Here is a 21,444-nt window from a genome sequence, read left to right on the forward strand (position 1 = left end):
TTCCTCCTCCTCCTCCTCTTCTTCTTCCTCTTCTTCTTCTTCTGCTAATTCTCTTCTTCTCCTTCTCTTCTTCTTCTTCTTTATCTTCTTCTTCTTCTTCTTCCTCCTCCTCTTCTTCTTCTTCCTCTTCTTCTTCTTCTGCTAATTCTCTTCTTCTTCCTCTTCTTCTTCTGCTGCTAATTCTCTTCTTCCTCTTCTTTATCTTCTTCTTCTTCCTCTTCTTCCGCTAATTCTCTTCTTCTTCTCTTCTTCTCTTCTTATCTTCTTCTCTTCTTCTCTTCTTCTCTTCTTCTCTTCTTCTCTTCTTCTTCTTCTTCTTCTTCTTCTTCTTCTTCTTCTTCTTCTTCTTCCTCCTCCTCCTCTTCTTCCGCTAATTCTCTTCTTCTTCTCTTCTTTTTCTTCTTCTTCTCTTGTTCTTCTACTACTACTAATTTTTCTTTTCTTCTCCTTCTTCCTTCTTTTCTTATTCTTCTTTCTTCTTCTTCTTCTTCTCTTCTTCTGCTTTTTCTTCTTATCTTCTTCCTCTTCTTATCTTCTTCTTTTTCTTCCTCTTCGTCTTCTTCCTCATGCTTCCCTCTTATCTTTATTGTGTTCTTAATTCCTGATTTCTTATTGTTTTCTCCTTCTAGTTAGTCATTTTTATCATTCTTAGTTTACTCTTGCAATTTTTTGTGTTAGGTTGTTTTCAAATTTTCAATATTGCCTTGCTCGTTTAGATTGTTTATCATGTTGTATCGTAATTTATTCATGTAATCCAGTAGAAAAGAATCTTGATATCTGACTTATGGTTCTTAGAAGTATGAGCACATCTAGAAGTAATGTCCTGGCCCAAGTCACCTCTGGGGCAGGATCTTGAGGTCATCAAGATATCGACGTTGGAACATCTCGTGTTGCACAGAGTCACCCACAATCAATGGATCAGTCATCATAGATTACTTCATACCTATTGGTGATGGGTACTATGTATGCTTACTGTGTCGTGAGAAGAACCCTCAGAATAAGAAGAAAGTGATAATGCGGCAAGCTGACCTGAGCACTAATGTATTTTGGAGATATTTCAAATCTTTTTATCGTGCACGTCATGCGGAGCTAAAGGGCATTGTCGACAAGAAGCAGCCACTAATAATGCAGGCTATGGATGAGCAACCAGAAGGAGGGCCGATTCGATGAGGACATCTAAAAAGGCATAACTCTAAAGAGACAAAGGATGTCATTGCGTGTTTCATATGCTTAACAGATTCCCCTTGGACCATTGTTCAGAATGTCGCATTCAAAGAGCTGTGGTGCTATGCAACATGGTTGGACTTAGACCCCAAGTGCGAAGGTCATGAAGTAGTGGATGATCCAAATGCATGGTAGCACGAAGAGTTAAAGAATCTATGAAATAGTGTCAACCAAGTGTCTCTCACTATATATGCATGGCCTACAAAGAATGGTACTGGTCTTCTAGGCATCACATTCATTGGGTGGATGAGAAGTGGGTGTATCGGGAGTGAGTACTTGCCATCCGAGAGATCCGCAAGCACAATCGGGAGACTATGGCATCCATCGTTCTCCAAGTCCTAGAAGAATTTTGCCTACGATCAAAGGTCATCATTAAAAAACAAACCTCTCTTTTAAGTTGAACATGCGATTTTATCCATAACATGTATCTATGCAGGTTTAGGTTGTGACTAATGATACCGCCTCTACTAATAAGAGGGTGTTATCAGTGATTGTGAAGAAGATAAAGAGCATTAACCCAATGTTTAGCACCAATCGACATGTCCCATTGGTCACACACATATTTAACATTGTCGTCCAAGCGACAAATAAAAGCTTTGGCATTCCCTGGGCTCAAGAAGTAGTGCCCGAAGAAGGAGATGTGGACAGGACCGCTGATCAATTTGATAATGATGAGGAAAACTTGCAGGGAGATATATTTTTAGTGGTTGAAGACAATGATGGAGTATGTCCTTTGTTTTATTTGGGAGATGCAATAGCGAAGGCACATACTCTAGTGCATGGCATTCGAAGCTCTGCTTAGCGACAAGAGGAGTATGTGAAAGCATGTGAAGACAACCATGAACTTGAAGATAGTAACATAGTCATGTTGGACTTTAGACCCGTTGGAACAACATACATACTATATTATTCATTGCTACGAAGAAAAATGATGTGATAGATGAAGTGCCGAAGAGTTTTAGCACAAAAGGGAAGTCGACGAAGATGTCAAAGGATGAGTGGGAGTTGGCGAAAGAATTATGTCGCATTCTTGGGCGATTTTCTGTCTCTAATGATCATGTTTGCCGGATAGAGACGCTGGCCATAAATGATGCGTTTTTCATCATCGAAGGTTTTCTACATTATGTGGGCGATGTAGTCCAAAATTTTGAGGAAACCTTCTTCTCTATGTGTGATGATTGCATGAAAGAGATCGATGCAACATGGTGCAAGCGTGCAAGGCAATGCAATGCAAGTTAACGCAGTATGTAGAACTCATGTGGGTGAATGACACAGTCACTACAACGGCATTAATGGATCCATTCCTGAAAGGGTCCATGCTCGATGAGAGCATCAAACAATCAACAATCGCATATTTACGATCTCTCTTGCTATGTGACTTGCTAACACATGCAATGGCTGGTCCCATTGAAATGGATCAACCAAAAAGGAAGAGAGTTGGACTCTTGGCTATAGAGCTGATGGAGTGCACCAGCCCGCCCCCTAAAGACATCATCGGAGCCACCGTCAGCGTCATCGACGGCTCCGCTCGTTCGCGTCCAGCCCGACCAGCACGCTAAGGTGACGGTAAAGACGCCTAGGTTCAAATATCCCTGGTAAAAGCACCTCTATGCATTCAATGTTTTGATGTTCATCGACACGTGCTCGTTCCATTATTTGTTTTATCACGTTCGTGTGTCCATTTTTGTTGTGTCCGTACTCATGTTCGTCGTGTCATGATGTGTTAATCGTGTGTCACGTGGCCCTATCTTTATGTTTCTCCTTTTGCATCTTTATTTGGTTGTAATAAGGGCCCCCATGTATAAGGGCCCCTTAATGGACCCCCTTATTGGACCTACCTAAGGGGCCCATCTTGACCCCCCATACAAGGGAGACATGGGCGCCCTAGGTCGGCCAACCAGACTTCGTATTGAATTGTTGTTTCATTTTTCAGTCTCACGCAAGGAAGAGAGAGGAGAAGAGGAAAGAGGAGAGAAGAAGAGGAAGAAGATGGAGAGAGAAAGAGAGGGGGAGAAGAGGATAGTGTGCCAACGTTGCCTGCCCTCGCGGCGCCACTCAACACCCGCTTCTCTAATCCACCCCTTTGAGAATGACACCGTCCACCGTCAAAGTTTGCCGCGCTCTGGTGAGCCACCTCCCTGACAGTGAAATTGATGTGTGCCTCCCTTGAGCTCGCGTGCTATGAGCGAATGCGACTACGTCTTGGACGTCCTCCGTGGGCATGCCCATCATTATCGCAAGGTTGTCCCCAAGGTGACCGTCCACGAGCGACCCACCGGGCACGTACACCGCCCGGCTCGGCTGCGCGCGGTTGATGGGCGTGAGCAGTCCACCCGGACATGTACTATGCCCTTGCTCGATTGCACCCAGATTGATCGGTTGCCAAGAAATCTACTTGGTCCGCATGCGGTTCCTTTGGATCAACCATACTACCTGGTTGATTGACTGCCGGGCATCCCACTGAATACGTGCCCCAACTCGCCGCTCGTCTGCCCAACCCAGTTGACAGGTCGTTGAGCTGCCCGACTGCTCAACCTCCACGCAAAACACATTGCACCACCGACGTGGTTGCGCGCCCTCTACACGACATTCACGCGGGTCACTGTTGTTGTCGCCAGTGCGCTGGAACCATCGTGCTCCCCACTGACTGTCGTCCTTGTGCCCGCTCGGCGTCACTACCAGCATCACAACCAACTGTCTGTGCACTATGTTGCCTTGCACCGCCCGCGCATCGTCGTCATGACCAGAAGTCAGCGTGCATCAGCACATCGCGCCATCCTGCGCATCTCTTGATGCTACTCGGCTTGCCAGTCACTACCTCGCACATTGACGTCACCGCGTCCACTTCTTTGTCCTCCCCTTCATCCTCCAACACCCGCTCCAGCACGGCGTCTCCGCCACCTGTTGAGCTACGCCAGGCTCCTCCCTGGCACACCTCTGCCTAGCAGTCTGCACTGACTCATGCACCGGCCTGCACAAGCATCTCACCGACGAGGTACATTGTCCCCTTGCTCGCCTGTTACATTATCTTCTACAGTATATTTTTGGCTGCACTCTACCGCACTCGGGTTAGTTTAGGTGAGAGGTTTTATCCTAAAAACTACGAGTTGAGTGATTTCCCAGGTACAGGTTGAGCCTGTCCATTACGTGCGAGCGTCAATGGAATTATTCCGCTTGACGCCTTAGTCACCGTCGTCGCTCCGACGAGGGTCAGAAGGTCATTGTCACCGTCACCATCATCAGTCGTCTACCCGGGAGCTCGGAGCTGGGTGAATCCACATGAGTCGGGGCATGCAAGTACATCTCGCCTAGGACACTGCATCACGTAGTTACATCTCCTTAGGGAACTATCTGTCGGACGCCGTCACTGATGACGTCCGACACCATCTAGGTATCCGAGCATCGTCTCGATACTCATTCGGTCGATGCCACCGACGACGTCCGACATCAAGAGCACTATGCAAAAAGTCCAACGCACACCCGCGTCAACAAGGTCAACCTTAGATGACTTCAACCAATACATGATAGAGATAGTGCCTAATGAGGGAGTCTTTACACCACTATCTTGGTGGGCCAGCACAAGGGCAAAATGCTTCTTTTTACTTGCCTCAACTACAAGAGAATTATTGCAAGTCTATGCAACGAGTGCTCCTGCGGAAGGAATGTTCTTTGTGGGGCATGCTATTGTCACGTACAAGAGAGCACATTTATCACCAATGGGCATTGAAACACTCATCACTGTGAAGTGTTGGCTGTGTGAAGACAACAAGCAATGGCACAATGATGTCGAGCTGGATTCGGATGGTGAGGATGGCAAAGATGGGGTAGTTGCATCATGTAGAGGTACACATCCCTAACATCGATGGCCGTATAATGCATATTTTAAATAATGGTCACATTTTATTTGTTGTCTTTGACTATGTAGCTGATGAGCAAATAAGCACAAACCGTTTATGGACTCATGGAGAAACAAATACTACTATGGAGGGTGTATTTTGTGGCCCAAAGATTACAAAAGAAGCTTCTTTTGTTCCAAAATTATTTTTTCAAGCTTCTTAATATTTCTAGTTCTGAAATTCTAACATCACTTGATGCATCACTTGTCCATGTAGTTAATGTAAAGTTCAACAACATGATATTTGGGCTTAGAAGTATAGAAATTTTACAAAATTTAAAATTTAGAAATATACATAGTGCGGAGAATATAATAAAAACTTCACACCATTTATGAAATTATTTACTGTTTTATTTCGTAATATGATTAAACACTACAGGTTAATAATGAAAGATGAAAAATATATTTTACGTAGAATTATAATGCCACTTTGTAATTATCTATATAGGGAATGTAAAATTAAAATGGTATATATTAGCATCTCAAATTATTATAATGAAATATATTAATACTTTATTAAATTAACAAATAAGCTACTCAATCTCTAAATCATAATATTTTGTTCTACTGATATTCCCAGATAATAAGTAATGTTCCAAAAATTTTAACATAATGTCTTAAGTGTTACAACCTCCATAATTATATATTACTACCAGAAATCAACATATGAGCTACTCAATCTCTACATCATAATATTGTGTTCTACTAATAATCCCATAATCCCACCAAATGAGTAATGTTCCTAAAAATTTTAACATAATGTTCTAAGATTTACAACCACTACAGTTATATATTAGTACTAGATTAAATTAAAATATAAACTTCGTAATCTCTAAATAGTGATACGTTTTCCTACAATTAATTCCACCTGACAATTAATGATCCAAAAAGTATTAACACAATGGACTAAAAATAAAACTACTATAATTATTATCTACTTCTAGATCCAATTGACTAATGAGAAATTTAATCTCTAAGTCATTATTTTTCCTCCTAATAGTCCACCTAACACCTAATGAATAATGTTCCTGATTTTTTTACTGTAACGTCCTAAGATTTACAAGCACTATAATTATATAATAGTTCCAAATTAAATTAACATATGAGTTGATTCCTCCTCTAGATCATAATATATTTAATTCAAGTAATTAACACATTTTAATCCATTTAAAGAGTTTAAAATAGGGTCATCATCATATATTTATATGTTACTCATTATTCCAAGTGAATTCTGATTTTATTAAAAAAAATTGTTAATTTAGGGATTTTTGGAATTTATTTGAACTTGGAATAACTCTATTTAAAAAGAAATTTCAGTTTAAAAAATTAAATTCAAGGTTAACTAATGTGGGGATGAATTACTGGATTTTCTAGATTATTCTATTATTTCATTGATTTTTTTGGGAATTATTTGAGAAAAAGCATGACATATTAAGTTTTTAACTATAAAAAGGATATAAGTATAAGGAAAATAGGAGTTTAGAGTAGTTTCTAAGGTCGAAAGGGCACTTTTAAAATTTTTCTTCCGAAGATGCCCTTAAAACAGCTCTCGGTTACATGTTGCATGCATAAAAATACACTAAAAATATTTGTCGGGGCTTATCGAATTAATTTGGATTTTCCTATAGTTTTTGTTAGGGAAATATAGAAACGGAGGTGTATATCTCCAATTATTTTACAGACAGCATCCGTTTGAGCGCGCAAATTAGATCAGGGACTTTTGTGCAAACGTCAGGACAAAAATATATACCCTTCATAATTTTAATTTTCTTCCATATGGGACTACAGGATTCCAACCAAAACATAACTGGATATCTGATTTTGATATCCAGATACCGGTTACGTTATCCAGATATCAAAATCTAATATCCGGTATCCGATATCCGCCTCATCCCTACTCATTCAATAGACATCCCGATATCCATTTACACCTGCCATACGAAATCCGTCCGACATCCAATATTCGATGTCAGACACCATCCTGATTTTTTATGGATATCAGATATCGGATGTCTGATACTGGATAATGGACGGATATCAGGAGGACATTCACTAATTCTCTGTCTCAGTCTCTCTTTCTCTCTCCCTCTCCCTATTCTCCCTCTCGGTCTCTCTTACTCTATTCCCCCCATTCTCTCTGCCATGGTCTTTCTTTTTTCTCTCTCTCCCCCAACTATCCCTCTCTAGGTCTCTCTTAACTCTATCTGCCTCATTCTCTCTGTCTCTCTCTACTTCATCATTTAAAAATATGTCCCACATTCATCCATGACAGCTGTCACATCACTCCTCTTAGACCCTCACCCATTCGTCACCATTACATCATCATGTCATCTGTCACAGTCACATCAGTGTGACACAAATCCATCAACATGACAAATGATGTTTGCCGTTTCCTACCCTTAACACAGTAGCCCTAATGTGCAGTAGTATACCATGGAAAAGACCACAGTATCGTGTAAAGATACATGGTGCTACTTTTCATTAACTCTCTCTCTCTCTCTCTAGAGCCCTCTTGAGTGATTTCGGGCCTCATAAAGAACGAAGTTGATGGGAAAGAAGGTAAATCATGGATCAAGGTTGAGAGAGAGCACGGCGAAGGATGGGGGCGAGTACGGCGGGAGCGCTGAGATGTGGGAGATGTCCCTCGGCTTGCAGCAGCTCGACGGTGGTGCGGCCGCCGAGATGGGCTTCAAAGTAGGCGGCCACGGAGATTGGCACGGAGCTGTCCTTGACCCCTTGGATGATACAGCAGGGAGTGCTTACCATGCCCAGAATCCCCCTCACATCGCTCCTTGCCACCATTCGCGTGACGAAGAGCGAGATATCGGGCCTCATATTGAACAGCGTCCGGCAGAACTCTTGCACCGCCTCCGGCATGTCCACCCCCACCAGCCGCGGCGCAAAGCCCATAACCCAGTCGTAATAGTTCTCATGCATCGCCTCGTAGACAGCCTCAAGATCATCCCCTTCGAATCCCCCGTCGTAATCTGTGTCATTTATATACCTGTACCATCCATAATTGCAATTAGAAAAAATCTATAAACTTGCCCTTCTCATAATGTTTGACGATTGAATATCACGGGATGACGGATTGAGGTAAAGGCTGAAGACGCGCCTCGGGGAGGCGCCGAGGAGGACAAGCTTGGAGAATTGCTGTGGCCGGCGGGCGGCGGCGAGGATACCGGCCATGGCGGAGATGGAGTGGCCAATGAAGGCGCAGGATTCGATGCCGAGCGCGTCGAGGATGTCGAAGAGATCGTCAACGAAGCCGTCGAGGGTGGCGTATCGCTGGAAATCGAAGTGATCCGGGTCAACGCTGCCGGCGCAGGCGAGATCGTAAAGGACGACGCGATAATCCCGCGTGAGATAAGGCACCATCCTCTGCCACGCCGACTGGTCAGTGCCCAAGCCGTGCGAGAGCACCACAGGCTTGTCCCCCTCCCCGATTACCCTCACGTTGAGTATCTCCAGAAGCTCATGCCCGCCCTTGTTCACCATCGCCTCTTCTCCCTTCTTCCAATCCAGGTCCTCTCTCTGCCTCTCGGCGTCCGGATCTGTGCTCCACTTGCTCGATTTTCTCATATGGGTACCGACGACTTCGACCCTCGTGCGAACCTGGCGTCCCAACGAACAACCCGACAGAACGAGGTCGAAAGATCGTAATTTTATTTGGATCATGCACGAGGATAAGAGAAGCGTCGCGAGAGGTAACAACACAAATTTTTATCCTACACCTTTGTCAGCACCCGGTGAAAAACTTCGAATTCTCTCAGATATTTTTCCTTATACCCGTTATCTCAGGAGTTGCCCGAGATAAAGCGCACTCAGTTATATGCCATGCCGACTAGTACATGGGGCCATGCTGGGATATTCCTCGTTTCTGGGGACTTTGCCATAGTAGTTTTAGCTAGAATTCGCTTCCAAAATGTAGAGGATGTGGACCTGAAGAGGCTGCGAGCAGCCAATGGAGTGGACAGTTTGCACTAGTGCGGTGGAGATAACACAGGAAAATATGCATTATCTTTTGGTGCCCATTGGGTGGACATAGTGAGTCTGCGTTGGTGGGCTGATTTTACACAGCTCTGTTTACCCAGTCGTCGGCGCTGGCCGATAACGATGGGTCTATCCAACCATCTATTTATTAAAACATGCATATAATTTATATTGCACAGCTAAGGCTTTCAATTGAATCAATTTTCAATCAATTAATGCCTTTGATAAATGCCGAAGCCGAGAAATCTCAATAGATCTCCCTCAAATTTATATCCACCAGATACATATGTTAAAACTATTGCCTTGGACCTCTGCAGATGACTACCACAATGATGAAGATGTCACTACTTCAAGAAATTATCACTCGGATAAGAGACTCCAACAAAGAACATTCCGATGTAGAGTGGGCTATGAGAAAAATGGGGAGAAAGATCTGACAAGAGAGAAGAGAGAAATATGAGATGATAGAGGGCACCAACAGTAAGAGAGCGTTGGCAGAAAACGATGAGAGATGGACAGAGAGACTGGCAGAAGAGAATGAGAGCGCAGAAGCAAAATTATTCATCACGCAAATAGGCAAACAGTTCATAAAGGCCCAATAAGACCTCATAAACTACACATGGAACACCTGACAGAATGAATTTTAAAGACTGAAATTGGATGATTGACACAATCAACTAAAACTAAATTCGCAGTACCAATCATCTCAACCATAATAGTAAATTTATCCTCCAGCATATCACAACTTCTCCCACTTAATATTGCACCAGCAAAAGAATTAAGTCCAAGCAATGTTCGAAATTCTCCGGCCGCGATAATCTTGATTAGCATATCCATGACAGTATCATCTGCGTGAAACTTTTATTGACCAATCTCTCTTGAGCGCATAACGTATCAAACTCTATGATACGGAGATTCAGAATCAATGGAGTCTTTCAAATACCAATTAGTCCACATGAATTTAGACTCTGGCTCGTTTCTGATATTGTACTTCAATATGCTCGCCAATATGATTCCTTGGGCTCTATCAGGTTACATATGCATCACCAAAACTAGTATAAGGCACTAACTTCATTTCCTTAATGTCTAATTTTTTAGTCGGACATTAATAAGTATATAACGGGAAATGCCTTTTTTTTACTATCAACAGGATCAGACCAGCTGCTCTGAGACATCCATAATAGACTTCTATTCCGATCCCTATGGCTATCGATCCCAAATTTTTCCCTTGAATATATTGGATCTTTCTTCTCATACACCTCACGCAATACTTTCCTAAACCTCAACCTCTCAAGTAAATTATTAGCTTCAAGTTGCGCCATGCACATATAACATAAACATAATGTGAAAACCATCTTCACATTTCATAACATAAATACAAAATGATAAAGCTACATGGTTAAGATAATCCAGAACATAAACAAATTAACTTTTTTTGTACTACTGACACATATGTTGGTTTAACTCATAAAATGACTTTATCAGCTGAGAAATAAGACATTTAGATGCATCAAGCCATTTGGTCGACCCCTGCTGATTTTTTCCTCTATACCATCCATTAATCTAGCTCGAAGTATTAAAGTGAAACGGTAGCAAAGATCATCCTGATTGATATAAGTCTCGATCGAACTGTTATTGGCCTGCCTTAGATGCTTGCGCCTTCTTTAGAAAACCCAATTTAGTTCAATTCACATACTTTTTTTCTTGGATGTTTGACGATAGCAAATTTATATTAATATAGTGTTGTACTCTTAAAAGTTCCTTTAATTAATCCTGATTGATAACGAATTTATATGTTTCTTAAACTCCCTCTAGATGTCTAACGGTGATTGAAGTTGTCTCCACAGGGACTGACTCTAGGAGATAGATCTAATGTATGATTTTAAAAAATGGAGAATAAGCTGATAACATGAAAATAGGGATAATAAGAGGTCTTGGTTGTAAAATAAAATAGGATGAGAGAGATAGTGATAGTTAAGAGGAGAGTGCTAAGATAAAATTGTTGTTAAGAGTAACAAGGTCAAGGTAGGTATTATGAAGACATAATGATGAAGGATAATAACTTACGTGAAGAAAGAAAATAGACTAGTAGGAATATAATTCTGAGGATTTTTAAATAAGATAGATTAAGACGATAGGTGTTGAGAGAAGAACTAATAATAGTGTTACTAGAGCGACAGAGATCTAGAAAAAATAGTATAATTTTTTAAGTTTTAATAATATTTAAAGAAATGGAATAGAGAAGAAGATAATAATAGAGGTACTACTTGTAAGAGATGAAATATTTTTCATTATTATTATTAAATGGTAGGTATGTGCTGTTTAAGATAAGGATTATTATTGCATATTAATGAAGATAAATACTTAACCAGATAGTGAAAGAGGTGTATTTTATTTTTAATAAGATATAAGAGCAATTTAATAAATAAGAAATGAATAAGGGGTAGGAGGAGTAATAAGAGAGGATTAATGCTTTACTATCTACATAATTAAGAGAAAGTATATTATCTTAATAGAATGAGATCTAGATATATTTATTAGTTGGATTTATTTATAATATTTTTATGTTATAAATTAAAGGATTATAAGTGAGAAATAACAAAAATACACTATAACAGAAGATGGCCGACAAAATGCCTCATTGAGGCGGTTCATACAAATTCGAATTAAATCTTGATTACAAGTTAGTTTTAACCAAAAAAATTTCACTGATGTAGGATTAAAATTTAAATATCTATTAGAACATTTCATAAGAAAAACTAAGAATAGGGGCGGTGATTGTCGCGCCTAACTCTAGCGTGAGTGCTGGCTTGTGTCCTCTCTACTAGCACAACCTGGGTCCACCTTGATCTTCTTCAGCTCCTCCGTGGAATTAGCAAATATTTTATAAAGCTATGCCCACTCCTGATCATCTTGGATGAACTCTAGAGAGAGTATCCTAATGTTCTTGATGTTCTCTATCAAACACTGCATAAAATGATGCAAAAATTGCTCCTTATGGCTACGGGTTGTGTTGGGTTCTAGTATCCTATATCTAGATGAAGATGAGGATTTCACGCAGCAGAGGACATGTAACGGAATCGAACGACATCAAAAAAATATTAAAATGAAGTACTTTTGCACGGATCGCATCTGTGATTTCTTAGATGCCAGAGCGAGATGAGTCGAGCTGTTCAAGTTTGCAGCCTCTAGACATATCCATGTAATCCTCGGCACATCAAATCTCCTCCTTCGCGTTGACAGCCCCATTCAATCCCCGTCGTCGTTGTTACGTCGTCCCCATCGTATCGAGAGTGGAGAGAGGTTGTGGGGAGAAGGGAGAAGAAGGGGACGGCCCCTGAAAAATTCTGGCCCATGCAAATTTTGTTCAGGGCCTTCCCCTATTTCTACTGAGTTATTTTCATAAAAACCCCCAAAACTTAAGGATATCTTACGACATCCAAAAGACCATTTGCGTGTGACCCTCTAGGCCCATGTATCGGTCTAGTTAATGACTCTAGTGGCCGAATAACCTTTATTGGCTTTTCATATAAATTAATTAATGTCGGATCAATTTATCCCAATAGATAGGTTGAGTCTCCAAAAAAGGAGTGTGTATCGACATACTCATGGAACCTATTAGTCATCGATTATCGTATATGTATTGTCACTCATCCACTTGACGCTCCTTAGACGACTTAGGGTATGGTCAACTGTCAAACCCTAATCGGTCATCTGAGTTAGTATTGATGCACTCAAAAATCATCAGAGAAATCTTCTCTGATACTTCACTGCCTTGGCCAAGGACTACATTGCATCGTCTTCCTTGAGCTGTCAACTATTACATCGAGGGTGAACGATCCAATCTTGACCACTCAATTGTCTTCGTGAATTTCTTGATGCACCCGAACTAAGATCATTTGAATTCCATGATTAGGGACTCGTTAATCATAGAGAAAGTACAAATGTCGTCTACAAGACGTCTTTGGTGTCTCAAGTTTAAGGACCACTTACACAACCAATGAAGTGAAACAACCTGGTTGACAGTTTGGTATAATACCATTCAAGGATTTTTATGGACCAATTCAGTGAACTCTTTACACTAAAGAACACCCACTATCGATCCTTAGTGTCTCCACACTAATGGCCACTGCACCGACCATACTATCATATGAGTGAGGCTAGATAGTGATATTCTATCCATATACTTTGATGTCTGTCTCGAGTATCCTTCGAATAGGAATGTTTAGAACACATGCTAAAAGAATACGTTCTCTGTATTACGATCTCAACATAATTCACTAAGTCTTATCATGCATTCATGGACTCATTATAAGCATCACTCGTGCACCATAATGAATATGTTATATTAATGAACATGGAATGAGATGTGGAATGTGTGATTGGCTTTCCAGCCACATATATTTCCATCAGATTGAGGTTCCAGGAGGAATAAACATCGGTCATGGGTGAAGATTGACTACCCTACCCTTGGTTGTCCAATTTCCCAAGGGAGGGATTGAATGGCTATGATTTAATCGCGGGTGTTAACTCCTTCAAGTTCTGGTGGATCCCACATCCATGTGTGCATTATCAGCTAATCAGTGACATCCACTATAGGCTGAGTCATCCACTTATGTTGTGATGGGAATATTGTGACATGTGTTAACGATAGGATAAAGACATCAGATCAAATATTATAATCTCCCATTATATCACCTTCATAAAGATCAGATATTCTAGATTATACTTTATAAAGATGGCCCAGTTATGACATGGACTTGGGGCAGTGTTGGCTTGAATCCTGGTCATTTGTTGTGTCTATGTTAAATAATATTTTTTCATGTTGGGTTGTGATCATGTCTTCTTGTATTTCCTTATTTGGCCAGGCCGGCACTAGAACTTAAAAGAATATCATGTTAATCATGTATCAAAATTTTCAAAATTTAGTACACCTATATAAATCACAAACAAAATTTCATTTTGAAATTAAAAAAATGTTTCCTACCGCGCGGGTCTCCATAATCACTACTTGGGCTCTCAACGGTGGGGCCTATTGGGCCTAGGGATTTAGGCTGCATGGGCCGAGATTGACTCCCTCTTCTATGTCTACTTGAGCGCAGGTGCTCGCTGACCATGGTTGCCAAAATATGCAAACCATGACTGTTGGTTCTCTCTGCCCATTGACCATGGACTCCAATGCCCACCCTCTCTTTTTTCGTTTCCATTTTCTATTTTCTTCTGTTATTTAATTTGGCGCCTGAAACATGATCGACATCAAATGATAATTAGGCCCAATGGTTATTCTGCCTGTAAAAATCATAATGTCAAAGTACACATCTTGGTGATATTATTTACGTAAGACCTTTAGTATGAAAAGAATTTTTAATTAATGGTGAAAATGCCAAAATAATGTAACAAATAAATCAATGCATGAAAATTAATATTGGATTAAATTGAAGATAATATGAAATATAATTATAGCAAAATATTCTTAACATGTGTATGATTGTATGCACAACATTTGGCATGTCAAAATGGCACTATATGCTTGTATAAATTTTATCCAAGGACTTCCGCTCCTCTAACATGTCTCTAAGCCATATGTCTTACTCTTAGAAACTAATTACCTCCTCAAGCATTTTGGTTCATAATCACCTAAAAAAATCAATCAAGGTGAGATGGTTACTTAGATGCCTAGAATTCTCATATTATTGAAATATGAATTAGGCAATAAATATATGAGCTTCATGGTCATATTGTTACTTCAATTGAGGAATCTTAGTGAAAACCATCATGAAGCAATAGACACTGTGATGGCATCATAATTATAATATGTATTAACTTCAGAAAGTCATTGAACTGGGAATTATTTTCACAAAAAAATAATGATAGGTGCCATGATCTTTAAAAAATAGATAAATTCAGGGTTCTAGAACCTTGAACCACTGCTAGCAAACAAATCCTCATCTTACTCTCTATCTTTATCAGAATAATTAATTGACCAGTTTCAAATAACAAAAACAAATTAGATGGCTGAAAACACAAAAGAAGAAAGTGTCGAATCTGCTCCTGGCCATCTGATCTCTTTCATAGGGGCTCCAACGGATGTGATTAAGTCACAGGTTTGGACCCCTTTTACTTTCAGCCCACCCACATCCTCGTCTGCAACCATCATCATCAGCAGCCAGTTTTTTGGTTTGTTGCACAAAGGGCTCCACCGCCCTCATGAGGGGCTCCAACCAATCAGAATGCTGTGAGAGAGGGAGAGAGAGAAAGAGAGAAGAAAAGAGGTTTAATTTAAATCAGATAGTCCTATCTTCCTTAAGAAGAGAGGATGGCAAAGATTAGAAAATCACTTATAGATGGCCTGGGTTGTCTTGAAGTTTGGCCATGTTTATTAGTGATTTCCTTATGATCATGGCATGTTGATCTGTGATCATGTCTCCTCATCTTCATCAGTGCGGGCCACATGCAGCTTACTAAATAGGTAAGAGGTCAATCTTGGATAAGTAAAAATGCAAAAATAGTAAGAGATCTATTCTTTGTGGTCATAGATGCTGTTTTTTCTCTTTTAATCATTTTTATAAGAAATTTTGGATGGTTTTTTTTCTTGATTTAATGGAAATAAGTTGGAAAAATAATAGATAGACTACCTTTATGTGATTATGTTAGTATGTTATATCGCTACAACTAGGTTTATACATTTTAGAGGAATATGTTTAGAGACTGTTGTGAATTACCTGCTCAATGCTTCTTTTCAAAATTTAGAAGAATACTGTTTTGGCAATGTTCAGGCATTTCAGTGAATTGAGGAGAAAAGTCACATGCTCGAAGACATACAAATAAAAAGATAAAAAATTGGCAAGTATATGGATGATTTGTGAGTCTACTAGGCATGAAGGCATAACAGTAAATGTGTTTTGGTGACATAGGAAGATCATGCAATGGGCGATGTCTAATGACATGTAAGTCATAATGGGCAGCCAAGGCTCAATCATTGACTCCCCCATCATCAGGTCTTTGAGGGAAGACAACTTTCATCATCCTGAACCCATTTTGTATAAACAAATAACTAGTGTCATACAAATTTATCATAAATAAGCCTTCGATATGTTATCAGCAATAAGTACTTTAAGAAGATGTGGCAGTATGCCATGTAGTTTAAAGGTGTCCCTTGTACCAAGTGGTATGTATAACATAATTAAATAGGCTCATGTAGACCTTTGCTATGTCTGATCTCATTACCAGTCAGCATCGCTCAAAGCATTTATAGAGATATGATTCATGATGAATCATAAGACCATGTAGGAAGCTGCCTTTTCAAATAGTGTAGTAGATGCCTTGAAGCTTGTATGTCATACAAATTGGGATTGTGCATTTTCTGACAAACCCTATTAACCTCAAAACCTATTTAAGATATTGTAGAGCTCCAAAAATACCACTGTATTGAGATTCATCAATCTAAGCATAGTTGTTACGAGATTATGATGAAAATGGACAAGGGGTAATCAATGGTTTTTGGTTTCCATATTGGCACGTTGTAAAAAAGATGAAATGTATTTATATCAGAACTGAAGATAACCTTGATTATGTGGTATAAGATGAATGCCTAAAAATAATGAGCAGTTCCGAGATATTGAATAAATAATTGGTCTTTTGGATGATTTATTAATTATTTAATTTCACAGAAATTGGGGAAAACGGTTAAAATTGGTTAAAATATATGAATAAAATTGAGAAATTTTTTTACATGAGGCATATAAATAGATAATTATCCATTTTTGGACTATTAAAATCAAGGGTTTGAAGGTGGGAAGTTAGCTTGTCGACCCTAGCTCCTGGAATTTGTTTCAGACCATAAAATGCTTTGTGTAAATGGCATGCATAATAAGGGTTGTTAGGGTTTTTACCTGGTGGTTTTCCGTTTATATATTTTATTTCAGATAATCATTTATAAATTTAATAAACACATCTAATTGATGAATTTTCCATCTGTTATAATTGATGAATTGGTATGGACATAAGTAATCTGATTGTGGTATGTTTTATTACATGAATAAAGGTTTCTACATATTCAATTCCTGTTGGTTTTATCCTTTGGTTATTAGTCTAAACTTATACCTATCAACTTTTTCAGTGGGCTGGTATGTAAGCTTAACATCCACTTGCAACCAATCACATGATTATTAGGATTCCTGGGAAATAATGATCACGAACTATTTATCATAAGAACTTTGTTTTATTTTGATATTACATGGATAAAGATATGATTTATTTATACAAATGTCAGATATGTCTATTCTACTGAGGCTGATATCGTTAGGGTTAGACATTGATGTATGGGATGTTAAATTTTTAATTTTTATTTTTGTAGATTCTACAATTTATGGGAATTTTTTCTACAATTCTCTTGACATTACTCAAGTTGCATTCCTTGATATAGACTTTTCTGAAAGGTATTCTTTTAAGAATGAGGGATGGTTCTTGTGATGTACAAAGTGTAACTTAAAATGTATTTGTCTGATTCTCCATGAAATATAGATTGAGAAAAAAGTATTTATAAATTCAAATTTATGTTTTAAATATTTCTTTGGTGATTTTAATTTCAAATAAATAAAATTATAGATAAGTCCTGACAGAAATAAAAATATTTAGGGATGAGAATGGACTGTCTCCATATGGAGCATTAATTGAGGATTTAATATTATTTAAATAACAATTAACAAGATGAGGGGAGATACCTATAAAATGCAAGATAGTGAGACAAGGAAAATGTAAGGCGATGAGATGAAAATTATTAATAATATTAGGATGATTAATATAAACTATACTAGATAGAAGATAATGATATGTGCAAGAATGTGTGAGGCCAAGGATTATATGACATTTGATGGTAGAACAAATTAGTATGTGGGATGACAGTAAAATAAAAAAAAATACAATGATGTGAAAGGGATAGGGCATGAAAGAAATATTTAGGGATTTAAGATGTAGTGTAATGTGAAAAGAAGTAATGTGATGACATGATAGATCTATGTTAATAATGACGGTGAAAAGAAATAATGTAAGGTGAGGTGATAACTTACAAATTAACAGGATTAATTGATGAATTTTACATTGTACTTATGTGTTCTAATGACCATATTTGCATGTTATCATATTAAAATGAAGATAAAAGACTTACACTGTAATTTTACTATTATTTCTAATTTTTATCATTTTTATATGGTATTTAACCTCATTTCATTGAAGAAATATTTTTTACAAGGCCTTAAATGCTTGGCTAAATGTTGGTAAGGTCTTTCCTATTTTTCTAGAATTTTTTCCATATTTTTATATATTTTCTGACCATTCTATAGCCAAGAAATGAATTTTTCATATTTAAATAAAACATATTCTATTTATTTGGTATTTTATAATATGTTTATATATATATATATATCAAGGGGCATCCACGTCATTCGCCAGAAATCCAAGCGAATAAGTGGATAAATATTATTAAAATAATATTAAGAGAAAGAGAAAGAGCATTATTGGCTTATTATGGCATCTCAAATCGCGATGCCATAATGAGCCAATCATTAGCTCGGAATTTACGACGTGGCGCAGCCGGCAAGAGAGAGGTACAGTTTTTATTTTTTTTACTTTTACCTTTTTTGTGCAATAAATGCACTCGGAGAACTGATCTCCGCGTGCATTTATTAAACACGAATATTCCTCGTATTGCAGTCGGTTAGCCGCATGCATTTAATGCACGTGGCAACCGACACACGTGCATTGAAAATTAATCAAATATTTCGGCACATTGTTAATCAGTTTGAAAGCCGTAGTCGATTCGCCGCGTGCATTAAATGCACACGGAAATCGACTGTGTATTCTTAAATATAACGAAAAGTAAAAGTTCTCTTTTGTCTTTTTTTATTTTTTAAAACAGGATGACGTGGCGCTCTCTTGACCATTCAAACGAGATAATCATTTCACAATGATTGCGACTTGTTCAAGCGCGAAAAAATGTGGCATCGCACGAGCCAAGGATGGGGAAAACGAGAATAAACGATAAACGATAAACGAAAGATAAACGATAAACGATCCAACCGCCATAATTAATCCTCAGTAAAAGCTTGATATCTTGAGATCTAGGCATTCGATTGGGTTGAAATTTTGAGGGCATGTTTTTCTCCCTCTACAATCCAAACGGCTGGATCTTTAAATAGAGGTCTAGAAAAGGGCGAAATTCACTTTTTGAAGCTCTCCCCAAGGATTTGGCCAAGAAGGACACAGGAGTTGCTTTGGAAGTCGACAGGTCTTGATCCTGCATTCAAAGTTGTAAGTTTCTGATTTGTATTTTTAACTTCTTCTTGAACGATTCTAAAACACCGAGGCATGGGCGAAATGTACATGGCCTAGAAGTTGTTTTTAATAAAATTAGCATTGCATTTTGAGTCTGATTCAATATCTGATTGTTCATCTTTAGTTTTAAATAGATTTGGAACAATTCTGCATTTTTAGATTTTTAATTTAGGGTCAGATTTCACATTTTCCCCAAATTCTTCACTTTCTCTCTCTAGGTTAGCTCGTCTAGTTTTTCTCTCTAGATTTAAAATTTTATTTTTTGGAAATTTAATTCAATATATAAAAATGCTAAAAATAAAATTTCAGCCATAAATTCGTCCATCTCGAACTCCAATTTCAAAATCCTTTTCTTGATTATTAAATTCCCAATTTTAATTCATAAAAATTGTCTTAGAATTTTATAATAATTGGGAAATTAATAAACCGAATTAATCTGATCTTATAATTGAAATAATTACATCTTGAGCTTTTTGACCGAAATATTTAATATCAAAAATAAGTTTTTACTTGATTTTGATAAATTAAAAAACATTATTAAGTATAATTAAGGTTTATTAATTACAAAATTAATTCATCCTTGAATTAATTCATTAAAAATTGGATAAAATTCTTGCTTGCTGCCTCCCTGTGGTTCGACCCCTTGCTTGATCTATATTCTATTTTTAGTGATTAAGGGTATTTATAAATTTTATTGTATAAGTCTAAACTTCAAATCAACAATATATTTACACGCATTTTTAGGCTTATCATGAGGAACGTTACGGTAAATCCATACTTTCTACTAGGAGCATGCCAATTTTTCTATGTAGGTAAGATAGTACTATTCTCTACTGTCTCTCCTCAAAACAACCAGCACACCAAGTATAAGCTTGATGGACCTCAAAAACTCAATCTCTTTCTATCATCCCACAAACTTGAACGCAAGTTAGAGTATAGTTTTTATAAAGATACATCCTCAATTTATATTGCTGAGGGATGGATGGAAAAAGGGAAGAAAGACAAAGCTGCCGCCAAATTTTGATCTAAATTGGTTTTATGGGACAGGAAAAGGAACTACTCCGAAGAAAGATATTGGGGTTCCCAATGCTTCTCCACGCCCAACGAAACAACCTCGGGATGCTTTACTCCTAGCCCCGTGACAGTTCCGAGACGAAGCTTAACCTGAGTCTCGGTTAAGAACGGCGATGATCTACGTTTCACACGGCGCACGATTCCATGGATAGTTTCATTCAACCTCGTGATGGAGGACATAGCTTACGATCATCGGCTTTGATCATGCCACCAGGCATTTTATCAGGACATTTCACAATGATCTGAACCATTTGTCGCATCTCTTTGATACGGATACAGTAACGATCATAGTGATCTCCTCTGGTACCTACAGGTACGTCAGGATCCGATTGGTCATGAACATTGTAAGGTGCTGCTCTTCGCGAATCCCAGCATTTGATTAAATACTCTCTCCTCATCACCATCAATGCAGACTTATCTTTTTCTGATAAAAATTTTAAGACATAAATACTCATTTTAATGAATAGTTCCCATTTTCTGTGTCATTCAAGATCAACGATTTTGAAAGTAACAAATTTTCATGTATAAAAAGATAAGAAAAAGGGAGGGGGGGTTTGTTTCGGCCTATGGATGGTGGCCGCATGCCTACGGCTTTAGGGCAGCTGCCAAAGGGCGACGTTCTCCGACCTCAGGGTGGCCACGAGAGATGGCCTCAGGGCGGATGCGGGAGATGACGGTGGCAGTTTATGGCGAACTCTCGGATTTTTTTTCTCTGTTAACTTTGCAGTGGCATTTTGTAAATATGATGAAAAATCAAAAACACTAAAAAATAAGAAAATGCTTTTAAAAAATCAAATTTTTTTTCTTCTCTTCTCTTCTCTCTTCATATGGGAGGGCCACCTTTTATTGGGGAAACTATGGGCCTCCCCCTTATAAATAAAGGGGAGAAGGCCCAACTAAGAGTAATTAGGGCCCCCTAATAGGAG

At 38.5% G+C, this 21,444-nt stretch overlaps 1 protein-coding gene across 1 annotated transcript; it reads right to left on the reverse strand.

Annotated features, from left to right (window-relative positions):
* Window positions 1-7,648: 7,648 nt before the first annotated feature.
* On the reverse strand, window positions 7,649-8,818 carry LOC144702250 (alpha/beta-Hydrolases superfamily protein). The gene is made up of 2 exons (XM_078574220.1): window positions 8,235-8,818; window positions 7,649-8,123 (listed from the first exon to the last, which is right to left on the reverse strand). Exons 1-2 carry the CDS (start codon window positions 8,795-8,797, stop codon window positions 7,691-7,693), a joined length of 996 nt encoding a protein of 331 aa, XP_078430346.1. The 5' UTR covers window positions 8,798-8,818; the 3' UTR covers window positions 7,649-7,690.
* Window positions 8,819-21,444: the final 12,626 nt, after the last annotated feature.

The sequence above is a fragment of the Wolffia australiana genome, chromosome 4 (genome assembly GCF_029677425.1).
Source record: "Wolffia australiana isolate 7733 chromosome 4, ASM2967742v1".
NCBI lineage: Eukaryota > Viridiplantae > Streptophyta > Magnoliopsida > Alismatales > Araceae > Wolffia > Wolffia australiana.

Coding starts and splice junctions, on each gene's coding strand:
- LOC144702250 (XM_078574220.1), bottom strand. CDS start 8,797: ATGATCCAAATAAAATTACGATCTTTCGACCTCGTTCTGTCGGGTTGT. Junction 8,124..8,234: donor CTCCTCGGCGCCTCCCCGAG/GCGCGTCTTCAG, acceptor TGGATGGTACAG/GTATATAAATGACACAGATT.